This window comes from Oncorhynchus keta, chromosome 6, assembly GCF_023373465.1.
Source record: "Oncorhynchus keta strain PuntledgeMale-10-30-2019 chromosome 6, Oket_V2, whole genome shotgun sequence".
Taxonomy (NCBI): domain Eukaryota; kingdom Metazoa; phylum Chordata; class Actinopteri; order Salmoniformes; family Salmonidae; genus Oncorhynchus; species Oncorhynchus keta.
The window spans coordinates 15,109,353-15,131,964 of NC_068426.1; the positions used below are offsets into that span (position 1 = coordinate 15,109,353).

A 22,612-nucleotide genomic window follows, 5' to 3' on the forward strand; every position below is an offset into this window, starting at 1 on the left:
TTTAACCTAGTAATTGCTTATCATCACCTGTTTTGATGCCATATCATGTCCCTCCCAACCAATGACGTATGACGCATTCCAGAGCCTCGTTCTGACATACAGGTAGACCGAACCACGGCGCCATATTGAGAGAGAACGGAAGTGAGTGATTTTTGATGTGGAAAAAGTGTTTATGAAGTTCCTAGAAAACATTGGCAAGAGTGATGAAAGCCGTTTAAACGCACAATTAGGGTTGAACTGGAACCATTTTACTATTTTGTTTTTTTTATCGCTTAAGAGAACCCCCCTCAAGAAATACTTTTTCGAATCCCACCCTTGACAGTGTTAAGTCACTGGAAGCGCGCGGCAGCGACTGAACTCTTGTCGAAGATGCCCTTGGCACAGTTTGGAGCAGACCCATGGCAGAAAATGGCCTTGGAGAATTCGGAAAACGAGGTAATGAACATGCCAATGAACGATGGCCACCTTAGCTGTATTTGTCAACGTTTGACGCGGGCTGTTGTGAATCCACTTCCTCACACAGTTTGTGGGACACCAACTCCGATTTAGTTTCGCATAAACTGATTATTAAACTTAAGCGATTAAAAAAAGGACTACATATTTGTGATTAAAGCTGTCTTATTTCTCAAGAAGTGCAGGCTGATAACTAACAGCCATTTGTTGCAGGACATCGTGGGGGGGGGGACAAATCGCTAACTACTCACTACAGCGAACATGTGATATTTATCGTTCAAGTTGCTATTTCTAAAGTGTAAACTGGGTCTATTAAAATGCAGTTTTATTTCTATATGTTCTAATCAACTAACAATTGGCCCTGAAGCATATTACACAGTTTCAATAACACGAGCCCACCCCAATTTTGTGTGAGAGACAAAGTTAAATCGCTTTCTCTGTGTTACAGGTCATGGATGACTCAATGGGGGAGGATGAAACCGTATGTAGTGTGAGTAAACATTTTTAATAATCTCACCTGTCTTCTCCCAGACTGTCTCATTTTCACAGGAGGTTGGTGGCACCTTAATTGGGGAGAACGTGCTCGTGGTAATGTCTGGAGAGGAATCATTGGAATGGTATCAAACACATGGTTTCCATGTGTTTGATGCCATGCCATTTCCTCCTTTCCAGACATTATTATGAGCCGTCCTCCCCTCACTAGCCTCCACTGGTGTGTGCATATGTGTTTATGTTTCATGTTCTCTCTCAATTCAGTTTTCTCTCTTTGTCCTCTCGCACCTACTCACACACCTACATCCAGGCACTCCACAATAATACTGAGTACTATTAATATGGACTAGTGGTGGGGTCGGTGAGAGCAAAATGATTAAAGAGAAGATAAGGGTAGCGAAAGAGTGAAAGCGACTGTGAAAGAGGGAGAGTGCATGCTATGTCTTTTAGTCATCCTCCTCCACACCTTTTGATGCAGTGGGAGGGGGTGTTGAATGCGTGGAGCCGGTTGCAAGCTGTCCGTCGGCAGCTCCCTCCCCCGGCAGATCAGAGCGTAGCGCAGTCTATCCCAGTGCAGCCACACTGTGACACAGGGACAGGGGCTCTGCTGGCCCAGCACCGGGATGGGGGATTTGGACACCGCTGGGGCAGAACACGGGCCAAAGAAGGAATTTGCTGAGAGCTGGTGTGCTGTACGTGGGTCTGATGTGGCTTGGTGTTGTGTTTGGGTGGGAAAGCATGGGATTTGATTTCTCCATCCTTCCACAGTATGACTCTCTGCTCTAGTGCAAAGAAAAGGTTCTGAGTATGCAGCGCTGAAACAGTCTCTTTCTTGGTAGGGTTTTACTTCAAAACTTGTGAATGTATTTTATTTTATTAATTCCATTGCTTCTCTTTATTATTCTTTGTGATGTGTGTCTGTACATTTGTGTGTTTGTTTTATAGAATTACTGTGTATTCCTATTCTCTCTCCACACTGCGGTGCATTTGGCGCGTACCTGGTTTTGTTTTGACTGTGTCTCTAATCTTTCACAGGATGAGGGCTCAGTGAATGAGATCAGTATCACAAACCATGTTAAAGAGGGCTCTGAAAGGGCTGATCCTAGGCAGTTTGAGCTCCGCAAGGTACTGGGACAGGGATCCTTTGGGAAGGTAAATGACAGTGTGTGAGATGAAACTGTGTAGTGGTTGAAATATATATTTTTTTAAATTATGAATTATGGTTTTCATATCTCTGAACATTTCTGTATATTAGACTGACTGATTGATGGATGCTGTTGGGTTTAATAGCTGAATTGTTATGTGTCTTATCTATGTTCCCCTGTTCAGGTGTTCCTTGTGAAGAAAATAACAGGGCCTGATGCTGGACAGCTGTATGCTATGAAGGTGCTGAAAAAGGCCACTTTGAAAGGTACACTAGTCTGCTGTGATAATGATTTTTTTTCTGTGAATATTTTTTCTGTGAATATATTATGCTTGCAATGGTTTTAAAACTACTTTACAAATACAGTATATATATATTTTTTGAATTATATTACAGTCATGTTTTTAATTGTCATTTCTTTCACGAATTAACAGTGCGAGATAGGGTCCGTACCAAGATGGAGCGAGACATTCTGGTAGAGGTGAACCATCCTTTCATAGTCAGACTACACTACGGTGAGTTATCAGACATTATCTGCCTGCCCTGTCATATGTCTACGTCTGATATAAGCACAGGTCATTAAACCTTACAGATGAGTTTTGACTTCAATATGTACCCATGATTCTTCACAGCATTCCAGACAGAAGGGAAGCTGTACCTGATTCTGGACTTCCTCCGAGGTGGAGATCTATTCACACGGCTGTCTAAAGAGGTGAGCAGAATTAAAACAATAATTATTTATTTTTTTTACATTAAAAAAATGTATATTTTTTCCTGGTAATTCATGTCCATATTATATTAGGTGTGTTGTTTTTAACAAGTCTGTCTACCAGGTGATGTTCACAGAGGAGGATGTGAAGTTCTACCTGGCAGAGCTGGCTCTGGCCCTGGACCATCTGCATGGCCTGGGAATCATCTACAGAGACCTTAAACCTGAGAAGTACATATTACACTAATGCTATGACATTGCTTCTTCCCATTAGGTACTTGTTTCTCTTCCAATCAGCAACCAGGGAAATGATTGCATATTTTTTTATTTAAATCTAATGTTATTTTGAGCTTCGAATTTATGTTATATACTGTCTGTTTACTGTATGTGTTTCTGCTGGCGGATGTTGAATTTCCTCTCTGACTGAGATCACTCTGTCCTTTCAGCATTCTGTTAGATGAGGAGGGCCATATCAAACTCACTGGTGGGTGATTTTCTGCTCCTATTACATATTAATGTTTCATATTCACACTCGGCCTGACTCAGCCACCGAGCAGAATAAGAAAGTGTTTTTAATGCCTTTTAATTGTAGGAGCCCTTAGTCTTCCTATGTACCATTTTCACTCGACTCATTTTGCTGCCCTTTGTTTGTTCCAGACTTCGGCCTTAGTAAAGAGTCCATTGATCATGAGAACAAGGCCTACTCTTTCTGTGGAACAGTGGAGTACATGGCACCAGAGGTTGTGAACCGCCGAGGACACACCCTTAGCGCTGACTGGTGGTCCTACGGTGTGCTCATGGTGAGTGTTGGAGTTCCAAATGGTTCTGTCTCTCTGCAATTCATTACCCTGGGATGTGTTCAAATATCTGATATCCAGTATCAAGTGTGTCCACATTCATATCTGCCTGGATGGGCCAATGTGTCCAATGGCTGACATTGCCACTGATTAGACATGTTAATACAATGTTGTTTTCATCTTCCCCAGTTTGAGATGTTGACTGGGACACTGCCTTTCCAAGGGAAGGACCGGAAGGAAACCATGACCATGATACTGAAGTGCGTCTTACTCAACCTGTCTTGAGTACAAGTTTAACCAGGCTGTTAGCACATAACAGTTTAATCTCAATCTACCATGGTAATTGTTTTGTTTGCACTGCAGGGCCAAGTTGGGAATGCCACAGTTCCTGAGCCAAGACGCCCAATCTCTCCTACGTAACCTTTTCAAACGCAACCCAGGCAACAGACTAGGTAATCATTCTCCATCACTAAAAGGGTATTGTGCACCATGGCTTGTAACTGATGATTGCTTAAAGTGGCAATCAACAGTTGAAACAATAACAAAGCGCATCCCTGCCCTTGTTTTGGTAAAAAGCTGAGGGGTGGGGCTGGAGAAATGTAACCACTCTTAAATTCATAGACATAGCTATGGATGCAAAGATTGACCATTCATGATATCAACATTTATAGTTTTAAAAGTTTAGGCTATGAAGTGTTTTTACATTTACTTTGTTTACAAACATTGGAGTAAAAACAGCTTATTTTGAGTTGTTATGGCGTACAACAGTTGAACTAATAAGTTCATGAGGTATTTTATAAGTTCATGAGGTATTTTATAAGTTATCTTATTCAACCAATACATTTGAAGTCGGAAGTTTACATACACCTTAGGCAAATACATTTAAACTCAGTTTTTCACAATTCCTGACATATAATCCTAGTAAAAATTCCCTGTCTTAGGTCAGTTAGGATCACCACTTTATTTTAAGAATGTAAAATGTCAGAATAATAGTAGTGATTTATTTCAGCTTTTATTTCTTTCATCATATTCCCAGTGGGTCAGAAGTTTACATGCACTCAGTTAGTATTTGGTAGAATTGCCTTTAAATTGTTGATCTTGGGTCAAACGTTTCGGGTAGCCTTCCACACGCTTCCCACAATAAGTTGGGTGAATTTTGACCCATTCCTCCTGACAGAGCTGGTGTAACTGAGTCAGGTTTGTCGGCATCCTTGCTCGCACATGCTTTTTCGGTTCTGCCCACAAATTTTCTATAGGATTGAGGTCGGGGCTTTGTGATGGCCACACCAATACCTGGACTTTGTTGTCCTTATTTGCCACAACTTTGGAAGTATGCTTGGGGTCATTGTCCATTTGGAAGACCCATTTGTGACCACGTTTTAACTGTCTGACTGCTGTCTTGAGATGTTGCTTCAATATATCCACCCAATTTTCCTACCTCATGATGCCATCTATTTTGTGAAGTGCAGCAAAGCACCCCCACAACATGATGCTGCCATCCCCGTGCTTCACGGTTGGGATGGTGTTCTTCGGCTTGCAAGACTCCCCCTTTTTCCTCCAAACATAACAATGGTCATTATGGCCAAACAGTTCTAATTTTGTTTCATCAGACCAGAGGACATTTCTCCAAAAAGTACGATCTTTGTCCCCATGTGCAGATGCAAACCGTAGTCTGTTTTTTTATGGTGGTTTTGGAGCAGTGGCTTCATCCTTGCTGAGTGGCCTTTCCGGTTATGTCGATATAGGACTCGTTTTACTGTGGATATAGATACTTTTGTACATGTTTCCTCCAGCATTTTCACAAGGTCCTTTGCTGCTGTTCTGGGATTGAGTTGCACTTTTTGCACCAAAGTAGGTTAATCTATAGGAAACAGAACGCGTCTCCTTCCTGAGCAGTATGGCGGAATTGTGACGCAGTGAATTATAAGTGAAATAATCTGTCTGTAAACAATTGTTGGAAAAATGACTTGTGTCATGCACAAAGTAGATGTCCTAACCGACTTGCCGAAACTATAGTTTGTTAACAAGAAATTTGTGGGGTGATTGAAAAACAAGTTTTAATGACTCCAATGACTCCAAGTGTATGTAAACTTATGACTTCAACTGCACATATTTCATTCACAAGTCCAAAAATGTTTGTAGCAGTCACAGATTGCCCCTTTAAATGAATCTCACTCGATAGAAGAAAAAAAATATCTTGCCACTCTAGGCGGAACATAGTGTTTGGTTGTCTCCCAAGTGGTGCAGTGGTCTAAGGCACTGCGTCGCAGTGCTAGAGGCGTCACTACAGATCTGGGTTCTAGCTGGGCTGTGTTGCAGCCAGCTGTGACCGGGAGACCCGTGAGGCGGTGTACAATTGGCCCAGCATTGTCCGGGTTAGGGGAGGGTTTGGACGGCAAGGATGTCCTTGTCCCATCGTGTTCTAACGACTCCCGTGGCAGGCCGGGCACACTGACACGGTCGCAAGTTGGACTGTTTCCTCTGACCCATTGGTGAGTCTAGCTTCCGGGTTAAGCGTGCAGTGTGGCTTGTGGCAGGGTCGTGCTTCAGAGAACGCATGACTCTTGACCTTCACCTCTCCCGAGTCTGTACGGGAGTTGCAGCGATGGGACAAGACTGTAACTACCAATTATATACCATGAAATGAAATTTGTCATCACTGAACTGCAATCATATTACAAAAGATACCACAGGTATCCTGTAATGTGTGTGGATTTGTTGTTCACAGGTGCTGGTCCAGATGGAGTGGAAGAGATCAAGAGACATTCCTTATTTTCCACAATTGACTGGAACGTAAGTTTGCATATTAATATGCGTTTGCCATCTGCCTGCTCCTCTGTCAGTGTGTATTATAAATGCTTTATGTTTTTAAACTCTCGAGTGGCGCAGCTGTCTTTAGTTCTAGAGGCGTCACTACGGACCCTGGTTCGATTCTGGTCTGTATCACAACCAGCCTTGACTGGGAGTCTCATAGGGCGGCTCACAATTGGCCCAGCGTCGTCCGGGTTAGGGTTTGGCCGGATTAGGCCATCATTGTAAATAGGAATTTGTTCTTAATCTGTCTTGGACTTGGGTTCCATTCCGGTCGCGCAACCCCTCGCCAACAGCCAATAAAATTGCAGGGCGCCAAATACAGATCAACAGTAATCTCATAAATCAAATTTCTCAAACATACAAGTATTAGGCACCATTTTAAAGATACAATTCTCGTTAATCCTGCCACAGTGTCTGCTTTCAAAAATGCTTTACAGCGAAAGCTCCACAAACGATGATGTTAGGTCACCACTTATCACAGAAAAACCCAGCCATTTTTCCAGCCAAAGAGAGGAGTCACAAAAAGCACACATAGAGATAAAATTCATCACTAACCTTTGATGATCTTCATCAGATGGAACTCACAGGACATCATGTTACACAATACATGATGTTTTGTTCGGTAAACATTTACATTTAAGTCATTTAGCAGACGCTCTTATCCAGAGCGACTTACAAATTGGTGCAGTTCATATTTATATCCAAAAATCTTATTTTACATTGGAGTGTTAGATTCAGTAGTTCCAAAACATGCAGTGATATTGCAGAGAGCCACATGAATTCACAGAAATACTCATAATAAATGTTGATGAAAATACAGCTATTATACACTAAACTTTAAATACACTTCTCCTTAATGCAACCACTGTGTCAGATTTCAAAAAAACTTTACGGAAAAAGCATAATCTGAGAACGGCGCTCAGAGCCCAAAACAGCCAGAGAAATATCCGCCATTTTGGGTCGTCAACATTATTCATAAATAGTATCATAAATATTCACTTACCTTTGATCTTCATCAGAATGCACTCTCAGGAATTGCAGTTCCACAACAAATGCTTGTTTTGTTTGATAATGTCCTTCATTTATGTCCAATAGCTTATTTTGTTAGGGCGTTTGGTAAACAAATCCAAATGCTCGATCTGGTCTATTTGGACAAAATGTTTTAAAAAGAAAATTGTCAAACTAAGTATAGAATCCATTTTTAGGATGTTTTTATCATAAAAGTTCAATAATGTTCCAACCGGAGAATTACATTGTCTGTTGAAAAGCAATTGAACGACAGCTACCTCTCAAGTGAAAGCGTGTGACCGAGAACGAGGCAGTAGGCAGACCACTGACTCAGAGCTCCCTTCCGATCCTACATCACATGAGAAGCCTGAAACAACGTTCTAAAGACGGTTGACATCTAGTGGAAGCCTTAGGAAGTGCAAAATAACCCATATCCCACTGTGTATTCGATAGGGGTGACTTCAAAAACTACCTCAATTTCCCACTTCCTGTTTGGATTTTTTCTCAGGTCTTTGCCTGCCATATGAGTTCTGTTATACTCACAGACATCATTCAAACAGTTTTAGAAACTTCAGAGTGTTTTCTATCCAATACTAATATGAATATATTAGCATCTGGGACTGAGGAGGCAGTTCCCTCTGGGCACACTATTCATCCAAAAGTGAAAATGCTGCCCCCTATCCCAAAGAATTTAACTGACTTGCCCAGTTAAATAAAATGAACATGTTAAGGTTTATTCCAATGTTTCCCCCTTTTTTTTGGTATGCCTGTAGAAATTATTCAGGAGAGAACTCCATCCCCCCTTTAAACCTGCGAGTGGCAGACCTGATGACACCATCTACTTTGACTCTGAATTCACTGCAAAAACTCCACGGGGTAAATGACAGATTCTTGTTTGGTGCTTTATACAATACATGAAAAGTATGAAAAGTGAATGAAAAGTAGTGAGGGTTGACATGAGGATTTTCCCCACAGACTCTCCCGGCTGTCCCCCGAGTGCCAACACCAACCAGCTGTTTAGAGGCTTCAGCTTCGTGGCTATCTCAGATGAGGAGAGTCAACCTCCACAGAACATTAACATCAACATGTCCTCTATACAGGTACCAACACACGCACGCACTGGATAGGTCCCTGTATTTATTTATTATAATATGGTTGTGTGTGGAAATAACAGAATTGGTCTCTGTGTCTATCTCTCTCTTCAGCAACTCCACAGAAACACAGCAAAGTTTAGTGATGCCTACGATGTAAAGGAGGACATTGGTGTGGGCTCTTACTCCATATGCAAACGCTGTGTTCAGAAGAGCAACACTATGGATTATGCTGTAAAGGTGAGCTGTAACGCTGGGGCTGCCCATGTCACACCCTGGGAATGCCCATGGTAGAATGGTAGGATTAACTGTTATTACTGATGTTGTTATCCCAGATCATCAGTAAGGCCAAGAGGGACACAACAGAAGAGGTGGAGATTCTTCTGCGCTATGGACAGCACCCCAACATCATCACTCTCAAAGATGTGAGTCATTACATCAGCAGTATGCGAATGAAGCAAGCAGCAATGTTTTTTGAATATTTTTTTTATGTATTTGACTTTTTCTTCCTAATTTTGATCTTCTCGCATCACTGCGACTCCCCAACGGGCTCGGGAGGCGAGTCATGCATCCTGCCAAACAGCACTTCTTAACACCCGCTCACTTAACCTGGAAGCCAGCCGCACCAATGTGTCGGAGGAAACGCTGTTCAACTGACAACTGAGGTCAGCCTGCAGGCCTACAGCCTGCCACAAGGAGTCGCTAGAGCACGATGAGCCAAGTAAAACCTCTACTAACCCAGACGATGCTGGGCCAATTGTGCGACACCTTATGGGATTCTCGATCAAGGCTGTTTGTGATACAGCCTGGGATCGGACCGGGGTCTGTAGTGACGCCTCTAGCACTGCGATGCTGTGCCTTAGACCGCTTCGCCACTCGGGAGGCCCTGCGCTGTTTTGCTTTTAAGCCTCAGTTGTCACCGTTGACTGAAGTTACAGCAAGATGGTGTTATTATCCTAAATTCAGCAATAAAAGAAAAGTCCTCTCACTGTCAACTACGTTTATTTTCCGCAAACTTAACGTGTAAATATTTATATGAACATAATAAGATTCAACAACTGAGACATAAACTGAACAAGTTTCACAGACATGGAGGGTCATGTCAGGATGAGCCTGCAGGAAGGGTACCATATGAGGGAGGAGGATGTCTTCCCTGTAACGCACAGCGTTGAGATTGCCTACAATGACACTAAGCTCAGTCCGATGATGCTGTGACACACTGTCCCAGACCATGATGGGCCCTCCAAATCGATCCCACTCCAGAGTACAGGCCTCGGTGTAACGCTCATTCCTTCGACGATAAACGCAAATCCGACCATCACCCCTGGTGAGACAAAACTGCGACTCGTCAGTGAAGAGCACTTTTTGCCAGTCCTGTCTGTTCCAGCGACGTGTTTGTCCACATAGGCGACGTTGTTGCCGGTGATGTCTGGTGAGGACCTGCCTTACAACAGGCCTACAAGCCCTCAGTCCAGGCTATTGTGGACAGTCTGAGCACTGACGGAGTGATTGTGCATTCCTGGTGTAACTCGGGCAGTTGTTGTTGCCATCCTGTACTTGTCTCGCAGGTGTGATGTTCGGATGTACCGATCCTGTGCAGGTGTTGTTACACGTGGTCTGCCACTGCGAGGACGCTCAGCTGTCCGTCCTGTCTCCCTATAGCGCTGTCTTAGGCGTCTCACAGTACGGACATTGCAATTTATTTCCCTGGCCACATCTGCAGTCAGTAGAAAGGCCTCTTTTAGTGTCCTAAGTTTTCATATATATATATATATATATGCCATTTAGCAGACGCTTTTATCCAAAGCGACTTACAGTCATGTGTGCATACATTCTACGTATGGGTGGTCCTGGGAATCGAACCCACTACCCTGGCGTTACAAGCGCCATGCTCTACCAACTGAGCTACAGAAGGACCACCCATTCATAACTGTGACCTTAATTGCCTACCGTCTGTAAGCTGTTAGTGTCTTAATGACCGTTCCACAGGTGCATGTTAATTTAATTGTTTATGGTTCATTGAACAAGCATGGGAAATAGTGTTTAAAAGACAGGGTCCTGAATGAGGGACGTTTCTTTTTTTGCAGAGTTTTATATATATATATATGTGTGTGTGTGTGTGTGTGTGTGTGTGTGTGTGTGTGTGTGTGTGTGTGTGTGTGTGTAAACTTCAGAGTTCAACCTTTATCTATTACAGCTGAAGTCGGAAGTTTACATTAAAACAAATTGTTCAACCACTCCACAAATGTCTTGTTAACAAACTATAGTTTTGGCAAGTCTGTTTGGACATCTACTTTGTGCATGACACAGTTCATTTTTCCAACAATTGTTTACAGACATTATTTCACTTATAATTCACTATCACAATTCCAGTGGGTCAAAAGTTTACATACACTAAGTTGACTCTGCCTTTAAACAGCTTGGAAAATTCCAGAAAATGATGTCATGGCTTTAGAAGCTTCTGATAGGCTAATTGACATCATTTGAGTCAATTGGAGGTGTACCTATGGATGTATTTCAAGGCCTACCTTCAAACTCAGTGCCTCTTTGCTTGACATCATGGGAAAATCAAAAGAAATCAGCCAAGACCTCAGAAAAACAATTGTAGACCTCCACAAGTCTGGTTCATCCTTGGGAGCAATTTCCAAACGCCTGAAGGTACTACATTAATCTGTACAAACAATAGTACGCAAGTATATACACGATGGGACCATGCAGCCGTCATACCGCTCAGGAAGGAGACGCGTTCTGTCTCCTAGAGATGAACGTACTTTGGTGCAAAAAGTGCAACTCAATCCCAGAACAACAGCAAAGGACCTTGTGAAGATGCTGGAGGAACCAGGTACAAAAGTATCTGTATCCACAGTAAAACGAGTCCTATGACTCGTTCAGCAAGGAAGAAGCCACTGCTCCAACACTGCCATAAAAAGCTAGACTACGGTTTGCAACTGCACAGGGGGACGAAGATTATACTTTTTGAAAAAATGTCCTCTGGTCTGATGAAATAAAAATAGAACTGTTTGGCCATAATGACCATCGTTATGTTTGGAGGAAAAGGGGGAGGCTTGCAAGCCGAAGAACACCATCCCAACTGTGAAGCACAGGGGTGGCAGCATCATGTTGTGGAGGTGCTTTGCTGCAGGAGGGACTGGTGCACTTCACAAAATAGATGGCATCATGTGGAAGGAAAATGATGTGGATATATTGAAGCAATATCTCAAGACATCAGTCAGAAAGTTAAAGCTTGGTTGCAAATGGGTCTTCCAAATGGACAATGACCCCAAGCCTACTTCCAACGTCGTGGTCAAATGGCTTAAGGACAATAAAGTCAAGGTATTTGAGTGGCCATCACAAAGCCCTGACCTCAATCCCGTAGAAAATGTATGGGCAGAACTGAAAAGGCGTGTGCGAGCAACGATGCCTATAAACCTGACTCTTGTTACACCAGCTCTGTCAGAAGGTATGGGCCAACATTCACCCAACTTATTGTGGGGAGCTTGTGGAAGGCTACCCAAAACGTTTAACCCAAGATCAACCATTTTTAAAGGCAATGCTACCAAATACTAATTGAGTGTATGTAGACTTCTGACCCACTGGGAATGTGATGAAAGAAATAAAAGCTGAAATAAATAATTCTCTCTACTATTATTCTGACTTTTCACATTCTTAAAATAGTGTTGATCCTAAAACAGAATCATTACTTTGATTACATTTCAGGAATTGTGAAAAACTGAGTTTAAATGTATTTGGCTAGGATGCATGTAAACTTCTGACTTCAACTGTATTTGAGTTTATATGGTTATCTGACTCTTGTATTGTATAATCATGTGCGTGTGTATTGTGCTTATATCGTGTGTACACAGAGCAAAAATATATAAATGCAACATGTACATTGTTAGTCCCACGTGTCATGAGCTGAAATAGAAAATCTCTGAAATGTTCCATACGTACAAAAAGCTTATTTTTCTTTAATTTTGAGCACAACTTTGTTTACATCCCTATTTGTCAGAATTTCTCCTTTCCCAAGATAATCTATTCACTTGACAGGTGTGGCATATCAAGAAGCTGATTAAACAGCATGGTCATTACACAGGTGCACCTTTTGCACTGGGGACTATTTAAAAAGCCACTCTAAAATTTGAAGTTTTGTCACACAACACAATACCACAGATGTCTCATATTTTGAGGGAGTGTGCAATTGGCATGTTGACTTCAAGAATTTCCATCAGAACTGTTTCCAGATAGTTAAATGTTCATTTCCCTACCATAAGCTGCCTCCAACATCGTTTAACAGAATTTCCAACTGGCCTCACAACCGCAGACCACGATGTCAGCACTCCAGACCAGGACCTTCACATCCGGCTTCTTCGCCCGAGGGGAGGGGGGGGGGGCATTTCTGTCTGTATTAAAGCCCTGTTGTGGGGAAAAACTCATTCTGATTGGCTGCTCCTGGCTCTCCAGTGGGTAGGCCTGACTCACAAGTGGATGGACCTATGCCCACCCATGGCTGCACCCCTGCCCAGCCATGTAAAATCCATAGATACGGGCCTAATTTGCTCAACTGTATGTGTAAACATGTATACGCAGGGCCCAGCTTTAAAAGAGACCTTGGTCTCAGTCTGTGTTCCTTGTTGAAATAAAGGTATAATAATAATTTAAATGTACTAATTTAAACTAACTGTAACTCAGTACAATATTTTTCATTGTTCCATATTGCTTTTATTTTGTTGTTCAGTATATTTAATATATGGCACATCAGGTTTGAATTCTCATGCTGACCAAAGCTCCAATCAAATCCAGACATTATATACTTTTGAATGGCACTTCCGGTTTTGGCGGGAAATACCGGTTTACCCAGGAGGAAAGTGATTTATTCGCAGGATGGAACATTTGTAGAATACCGGGAAAATATATAAGCCTAGTGCGTGTCGGACATTTCTGGGATATTTTGTTTCAGCTCATGATACATGGGACCAACACTTTACACGTTGAGTTCAGTGTAGATTAGCAATTAAATTGTTTCATTGTTTGGCTAGTATGTCGATGTTCTGAGAGTTATGGGAATATTTTTTTGTGTGCTGAATACTCTTCTATAATGAGTTATTTGTGAGTCTCTGAGTGACATTGTGAGATTGTGTGCCCTGTTAACTGTAGGTGTTTGACGATGGGCGCTCAGTGTACCTGGTGACAGAGCTGATGAAAGGAGGAGAGCTGCTTGATAAGATCCTCAGACAGAAGTTCTTCTCTGAGAGGGAGGCCAGTGCAGTTCTCCACACCATCACCAAAACTGTGGAGTACCTGCATGCACAGGGGGTAAAACATTCACCATCACAATGATGCATAATACTGATATATTACGCGTTCCAACTATATACACTATATTTTGAGCACTTTGCTACTTTCAATACACAGGACCTTTCTACTGTATAAGCAATACGAGTTGACAATCTACAATTTGCCTCCCTGACTCAGTGTCGGAATTTCTGTCCCCCTGCTCAGGTTGTCCATAGAGATCTGAAGCCCAGTAACATACTGTACGTGGATGAGTCTGGAAACCCAGAGTCCATCCGAATCTGTGACTTTGGCTTCGCCAAACAGCTGAGAGCTGAAAATGGACTCCTGATGACTCCCTGCTACACGGCCAACTTTGTCGCCCCCGAGGTGCCTCTTCTACATGTTTCTGTGACTAGTACCTGCATGCTCAGCTAATGGTCGTCTAACTATAACAAGTTCATCGTATTTTCAGTTTTCAATATATTTGTCTAGTAACTGACATGGCATTCTTTGCATTATGTATTCTAATGCAGTGTGCTATACTTCCTATTGTTGTTAGGTCCTGAAGAAACAGGGCTATGATGCAGCCTGTGATATCTGGAGTCTAGGAGTGCTGCTCTATACAATGCTTACTGGGTAATGCGTGCTTTACCAATAGTAATGCAGCCAATGATGTTCATGAAAATATGAACACATACAGTGGGGAGAACAAGTATTTGATACACTGCCAATTTTGCAGGTTTTCCTACTTACAAAGCATGGAGAGGTCTGTAATTTTTTATCATAGGTACACTTCAACTGTGAGAGACGGGACTCTAAAACAAAAATCCAGAAAATCACATTGTATGATTTGTAAGTAATTAATTTGCATTTTATTGCATGACATAAGTATTTGATACATCATAAAGCAGAACTTAATATTTGGTACAGAAACCTTTGTTTGTAATTACAGAGATCATACGTTTCCTGTAGTTCTTGATCAGGTTTGCACACACTGCAGAAGGGATTTTGGCCCACTCCTCCATACAGACCTTCTCCAGATTCTTCAGGTTTCGGGGCTGTCGCTGGGCAATACGGACTTTCTGCTCCCGCCAAAGATTTTCTATTGGGTTCAGGTCTGGAGACTGGCTAGGCCACTACAGGACCTTGATGCTTCTTACGGAGTCACTCCTTAGTTGCCCTGGCTGTGTGTTTCGGGTCGTTGTCATGCTGGAAGACCCAGCCGCGACCCATCTTCAATGCTCTTACTGAGGGATTTGGCCAAGATCTCGCAATACATGGCCCCATCCATCCTCCCCTCAATACGGTGCAGTCGTCCTGTCCCCTTTGCAGAAAAGCATCCCCAAAGAATGATGTTTCCACCTCCATGCTTCACGGTTGGGATGGTGTTCTTGGGTTTGTACTCATCCTTCTTCTTCCTCCAAACACGGCGAGTGGATTTTAGACCAAAAAGCTCTATTTTTGTCTCATCAGACCACATGACCTTCTCCCATTCCTCCTCTGGATCATCCAGATGGTCATTGGCAAACTTCAGACGGGCCTGGACATGCACTGGCTTGAGCAGGGGGACCTTGCGTGCGCTGCAGGATTTTAATCCATGACGTCGTAGTGTGATACTAATGGTTTTCTTTGAGACTGTCGTCCCAGCTCTCTTCAGGTCATTGACCAGGTCTTGCCGTGTATTTCTGGGCTGATCCCTCACCTTCCTCATGATCATTGATGCCCCACGAGGTGAGATCTTGCATGGAGCCCCAGACCGAGGGTGATTGACGGTAATCTTGAACTTCTTCCATTTTCTAATAATTGCGCCAACAGTTGTTGCCTTCTCACCAACCTGCTTGCCTATTGTCCTGTAGCCCATCCCAGCCTTGTGCAGGTCTACAATTTTATCCCTGATGTCCTTACACCCTCTCTGGTCTTGGCCATTGTGGAGAGGTTGGAGTCTGTTTGAGTGTGATGACAGGTGTCTTTTATACAGGTAACGAGTTCAAACAGGTGCAGTTAATACAGGTAATGAGTGGAGAACAGGAGGGCTTCTTAAAGAAAAACTAACAGGTCTGTGAGAGCCGGAATTCTTACTGGTTGGTAGGTGATCAAATACTTATGTCATGCAATAAAATGCAAATGAATTACTTAATCATACAATGTGATTTTCTGGATTTTTGTTTTGGATTCCGTCTCTCAGTTGAAGTGTACCTATGATAAAAATTACAGACCTCTACATGCTTTGTAAGTAGGAAAATGTGCAAAATCGGCAGTGTATCAAATACTTTTTCTCCCCACTAATACAATAGCAACAATAAAGTACATTCATATTTTATTAGTCCTTATTATTAGTATGTATTTATCTTGATATTTCAGGTTCACTCCTTTTGCCAATGGACCAGAGGATACTCCCGAAGAGATCTTGGCTCGGATCGGCAGTGGAAAGTTCTCTCTGACGGGTGGCTACTGGAATTCAGTCTCCGTAGAGGCCAAGGTATGTCTGGGATGTCGGTTGTACTGCAGCACTGTGCTTTCCATAGTATCCAATTACTCTATGATAGTGGTTTCAAAACGGAATCATTTTCCTAGCACTATACAGTGCATTCGGAAAGTATTCAGACCCCTTCACTTTTTCCAAATGTTTGTTAGACTTACTCTAAAATTAATTCAATTTTTTTTCATCAATCTACACACGATACCCCATAATGACATTTTTTGCAAATGTATTAAAAATAAACAAAATTAGTATTCAGATCCTTTGCTATGAGACTCGAAGTTGAGCTCCGGTGCATCCTGTTTCCCAATGATCATCCTTGAGACGTTTCTACAACTTGATTGGAGTCCACCTCTGGTAAATTAAATTGATTGGACATGATGTAGAAAGGCACACACCTGTCTATATTAGAGGTAAACTCCGATACCGATTATTGGAGGACCAAAACGCAGATACCGATTTTAAATCGGCCGATTTTAAAATAAAATAAAAAATAAATAAAAATATTTGTAATAATGACAATTACAACAATACTGAATGAATACTTATTTTAACTTAATATAATACATCACTAAAATCAATTTAGCCTCAAGTAAATAATTAAACATGTCCAATTTGGTTTAAATAATGCAAAAACAGGAGAAGAAAGTAAAAGTGCAATGTAAGAATGCTAATGTTTCATATGAAAGCTGGTGGTTCCTTTTAACATGTCTTCAATATTCCCAGGTAAGAAGTTTTGGGTTGTAGTTATTATAGTCCTATAATTCCTATTTCCCTCTATACCATTTGTATTTCATTAACTTTTGACTATTGGATGTTCTTATAGGCACTTTAGTATTGCCAGTGTAACAGTATAGCTTCCGTCCCTCTCCTCACTCCTCCCTGGGCACGAACCAGCAACACAACGACATCAGCCACCATGGAAGCAACGTTACCCATGCAGAGCAAGGGGAACAACTACTAGAAGGCTCAGAGCGAGTGATGTTTGAAACGCTATTAGCACACGCTAACTAGCTAGCCATTTCACTTCAGTTACACCAGCCTCATCTCGGGAGTTGATAGGCTTGAACTCATAAACCCTTCAATGCTTGACGCACAACGAAGAGCTGCTGGAAAAACGCACGAAAGTGCTGTTTGAATGAATGTTTACGCGCCTGCTTCTGCCTACCACCGCTCAGTCAGATACTTAGATACTTGTATGCTTTTATTTATTCGTTATTTTACATGTTCTCATTTGCAGCAATGACCTGGGGAATAGTTACAGGGGAGAGGAGGGGGGATGAATGAGCCAATTGTAAATTGGGGACACTGCCCTGCTTGTATGATTATATGCAACGAAGGACACGCTAGATAATATCTAGTAATATCAGCAACCATGTGTCGTTAACTAGTGATTATGATTGATTGTTTTTTATAAGATAAGTTTAATGCTAGCTAGCAACTTACCTTGGCTTACTGCATTCGCGTAACAGGCAGTCTCCTTGTGGAATGCAACAAGAGAGGCAGGTCGTTATTGCGTTGGACTAGTTAACTGTAAGGTTGCAAGATTGGATCCCCCGAGCTGACAAGGTGAAAATCTGTCGTTCTGCCCCTGAACCAGGCAGTTAACCCACCGTTCCAAGACCGTCATTGAAAATAAGAATGTGTTCTTAACTGACTTGCCTAGTTAAATAAAGGTATAAAAAAAAATAGGCAAATCGGCGCCCAAAAATACAGATTTCCGATTGCTATGAAAACTTGAAATCGGTCCTAATTAATGGGCCATTCTGATTAATCGGTCAACCTCTAGTCTATATAAGGTCCCACAGTTGACAGTGCATGTCAGATCAAAAACCAAGCCATGGGGTCAAATAAATTGTCCGTAGAGCTCCGAGACAGGATTGTATCGAGGCACAGATCTGGGAAAGGATACCAACATATTTCTGAAGCATTGAAGGTCCCTAAGAACGCAGTGGCCTACATCATTCTTAAACGGAATAGGTTTGGAACCACCAAGACTCTTCCTAGAGCTCCAGAGTTCCTCTGTGGAGATGGAAGATCCTTCCAGAAGGACAACCATCTCTGCAGCACTCCACCAATCAGGCCTTTATAGTAGAGAGTGGCCAGACGGAAGCCACTCTTCAGTAAACGGCACATGACAGCCCTCTTGGAATTTGCCAAAGGGCACACAATGGACTCTCAGACCATGAGAAACAGATGCTCTGGTCTGATGAAACCAAGATTGAACTCTTTGGCCTGAATGCCAAGTGTCACATTTGGGGGAAACCAGGCACTGCTCATCACCTGGCCAATACCATCCCTACGGTGAAGCGTGGTGGCAGCATCATGCTGTGGGGATGTTTTTCAGCGGCAGGGACTGGGAGAATAGTCAGGCTCGAGGGAAAGATGAATGGAGCAAAGTACAGTGATCCTTGATGAACCTGCTCCAGAGCTCTCAGGACCTCATGAGTGGCCCAGCCAGAGCCCGGACTTGATCCCAATCTAACATCTCTGGAGAGACCTGAAAATAGCTGTGCAGCGACGCTCCCCATTCAACCTGACAGCTTGAGAGGATCTGCAGAAAGAATGGGAGAAACTCCCCAAATACAGGTGTGCCAAGCTTGTAGCGTCATACCCAAGAAGACTCGCTGTGATTTTTATTTATTTTATTTTTATTTTACCTTTATTTAACTAGGCAAGTCAGTTAAGAACAAATTCTTATTTTCAATGACTGCCTAGGAACAGTGGTTAACTGCCTGTTCAGGGGCAGAACAGGCAGTTAGCTCAGGGGTTTGATCTTGCAACCTTCCGGTTACTAGTCCAACGCTCTAACCACTAGGCTACCCTGCTGCCAAAGGTGCTTCAACAAAGTACAGAGTAAAGGGTCCTGAATACGAGTAAGTAAGTGATGTTTTAGATTTTTTAAATAAGTGTTCAAAAATGTCTAAACCTGTTTTTTAATTATCATTGTGTGTAGATTGAGGGAATACAAATGATTTAATCAATTTTAGAATAAGTCTGTAATGTAACAAAGTGGAAAAAGTGAATGGGTCTGAATACTTTCTGAATGCACTGTATACTTGATGGAAGTGATAGTATGCACAATCTGAACATTGGCATTGCTGTCTTTAGGACCTAGTGTCCAAGATGCTGCATGTGGACCCCCACCAGAGGCTAACTGCTGCTCAGGTGCTGCGACACCCTTGGATATTACACAAGGACCAGTTGCCCAAGTACCAGCTCAATAGACAGGATGCTCCTCATTTGGTCAAGGTAACAAAACTTTATTCAATGCACAAGTCTCTCTTTTCTGACACTCTGAAAGCTTCTCTGCTGGGTATTGATAAATTAACACCAAGACTGTTCTCCCTCTTACAGGGTGCGATGGCAGCCACTTATTCTGCTCTGAACATGCATGTTCCCCCTGTGCTGGACCCTGTAGGGCGCTCCTCGTTAGCTCAAAGAAGAGGAGTGAAGAAGTTGACCTCTACAGCCCTGTGATCCACTAGTATCAATCTCACCTGTTTAATGCTACTGCACCAGTGCATTAGTGTGTTTTGACTCCCGCTGTGTTAGAAGAACAGTGTGTAAGACCAAAAAGAAACGGTAACCCATTCACTGAGAAAATGTATCATGTATTTGCCTGTACAATCATCACTGCCTTCAGACCAAGAGTTACAAACTCTTGGAAAGGCTGAACTGTATATTTGATGAAAATGAGATATTTACTACAAAAATAGAATGAAATGTATACGGGTTCCTACAGGTCTGTGTTTTAAACAGAGATTGTGTTAAGCACTGTGGGATGAAGGGGTTTGGAAAGGGTTAAAATGATGTTTCCCCCAGTTGCATGGAGCACAGTCAGTCCCCCTTATTCCAAATCAACCGCTAAGCCCCTACCCCCTACCTATGCACTTGTATAGATCTGAAAATATTCGATACGTGTAAACAGTCATATTTTTAGTTAGGCCAATTTTTAGAATGTTATTCTAATTCCAGACATTTGGGTACATAGCATTGTTTAAATATTCCCCATGTCATGTTAAATGAGGGAACTAACCATAGAAATAGAATGAATGGAACTGACTTGGTGCTCCAACCCTGGCAATTTGACTGGTTAACGAACTCACCGTATAGCCCCACAGTGGAGGTGTCATAACACTCCTAAAACCTAGCAGTTAAACAGGGAAATGGTTCCAATTGTTTTTCCACCATTCATTTCTCCCATATGATACTTAATAAGAGCTTTGTTTGGTGAAGGTTTACCCTGGCGTGTCATTTTGATGACCATGTAAATCTCTGACAAGTTGACTAACCAATATATTTGTCTCCATTTACTCTGCTTCAAAAATGCTAATTAGTGTCCAAGTAGACATCACGCAAGATTACAAATACCTGCAAGCTCATGCACGTGCTGACACCTTTGCTAACAGTTATTGTGTCAAGACAGTTCACATAATTGTCAATTTAAATACATAATTGTCCATTTAAATACATTTTGCCAATGTATTCATTACTAAATGTAACTAAAATGGTTAATCCAGACATTATCTCCTTTGCCTCGATTTGGCAGTCTCGTTCGTCCAGGTCATCATGGCATTTGTAGGTCGTTATGAAAGCCACGTTCACAGTTAATTAGCACATTTTTTTTGGGGGGTAAATACAGGCAAATATATTTACAAGTCACCTTGTCCTAGAGAGATTTACACCGTTATCAAAAGCCCTTATTTTAAGTGTTTCTAAAATCCCCTATGGGAAAAATGAATGGAGCCATTTCCTTGTTTGACCCCTAGGTTTTATTTGGAATATTCTATCAATAGATTCTGGATTGCCATGGTAATGTAGAATGTTCATTCAAATTATGCTAGCTCAGGGGTGTCAAACCTTTTGCATGGAGGGCCTTGTCTGTTGGTTTTTTGTTTCAATCAATCCCTAGACAACCAAGTGTGGGGGGGAGTTCCTTACTAATTTGTGATCTTAATTCATCACTCAGGTACAAGGGAGGAGCAAAAACACGCAGACACTCGGCCCTCCGTGGAATGATTTTGACATTTGTGTGCTAGCTGATGTGGCTCATGAATGTATTTTTTTGTGATGTCAGTTGAGTTGACTTAACAGATTGAAGTTTATACTTCTTGCTTTTACTTCCTGCCATTGGTCTAAGGAAAAAATATACAGGTTAAGACAACGTCGTCACAAATCTGGGATCATTGGTGTTCGTTAACTACCAGCGCCATTGCTAACCAGCACAGCTGGTCCTATTTTTGCAAAGAGTTATGGGCTATTAGAATCTTGTTTTCTTAACCTTTGTCATATTCAACCTAGTCATAGGTACACTCAATGGCTGCCAGTCCAGCCATTATGCTACCGTTGACTTTAATGGGGATGCCTGTTATATTCATTCTATTTCTATTGAACTATTATGGCTGCCATGGAATGTTTTAGTGTCATGTTTTTGCATCATTGCCCAATTCAGACATTCAGTTTTATACAATTTTCTATTTTATTTTTATATTCCCCATGTAGCTATTGTTAATAGTGAGCTAACATGGCTGCCATAGAATGTTGAAGTGTCAATATAAAGTGCATCATGATGCGGAAACCGCATTGGCTCAACTTTCTAAATACAAGGCTCTGGGAATAAGCAACATGGAATTATTACTATATTGCTTATTTATCGGGCAATTAGGGTTTGGACACTGACAAACTCCTTAATAGTGCAACAGTTTACCAAGGCCCTGTCAGCAATGGGGGAGAAAAAGTGCTTAACCTCCTTCCTCACTCCAGTATCTGCTGCTGCACTTTCTCTCAGACCTTTGTGTTGGGGCAGGGCCCAGAGGGGTTGGAGTTTTCTTGCTTTACTTAGTCTTTCATTTTTTTTTGTCCTTCTCATAATCATAAAGGGAAACGTGAACTTGGGATATACTTATAGCAATTAAGATTACTTTTCCAGTCTACCTTTAAGAGACCATTAAGAATGTATTTTTGTATATTTTCTACTTGGTGTGCATGATGGTCACAGGACAGCTTTAGTTTGGGGGGGTTAAGGGAAAGGGAAGGGCTTTCCAAGAAGATGCTGGGGAAATGTAACATTCTAGATGGAGGGGTGAATACATAGCGTCTTTCCCCTCTGGTTGTTTCCATGTTTTACAGATACATGTTTCTCAGATGTGGGCCAGGCAAGTGACTGCAGCTTCATTTGTAACCTAAAAAATGATCATGAATACATCAAATAAATATACAAAATCAAGTAATGCATCAATTGTTAATTCTTTCCTCCACCGAAAGGCCACATAACTATCAATTTTAATGAGTATATGATGTAGGAGACCAGATCGGTTAGGAAACATGGGAAGCCACTTTTTAAACCCT

At 42.0% G+C, this 22,612-nt stretch overlaps 1 protein-coding gene across 2 annotated transcripts; it reads left to right on the forward strand.

Annotated features, from left to right (window-relative positions):
• The first annotated feature begins 106 nt into the window (after window positions 1–106).
• Window positions 107–22,490, forward strand: LOC118385041 (ribosomal protein S6 kinase alpha-3). Of its 2 annotated transcripts, none has more exons than XM_035771832.2 (22): window positions 107–435; window positions 902–943; window positions 1,981–2,097; window positions 2,275–2,356; window positions 2,524–2,604; window positions 2,722–2,801; window positions 2,911–3,029; window positions 3,245–3,282; window positions 3,456–3,598; window positions 3,785–3,855; window positions 3,959–4,047; window positions 6,324–6,388; window positions 8,191–8,293; window positions 8,393–8,517; window positions 8,623–8,748; window positions 8,844–8,933; window positions 13,663–13,821; window positions 14,008–14,169; window positions 14,342–14,418; window positions 16,144–16,261; window positions 19,373–19,513; window positions 19,619–22,490. In XM_035771832.2, the coding sequence occupies exons 1-22, from the start codon at window positions 370–372 to the stop codon at window positions 19,739–19,741; spliced, it is 2,217 nt and encodes a 738-aa protein (XP_035627725.2). In that variant the 5' UTR covers window positions 107–369; the 3' UTR covers window positions 19,742–22,490. The 2 variants fall into 2 exon arrangements, with proteins under 2 accessions (XP_035627725.2, XP_035627726.2); XM_035771833.2 differs by having other exon boundaries at window positions 108–435; window positions 2,923–3,029.
• Window positions 22,491–22,612: the final 122 nt, after the last annotated feature.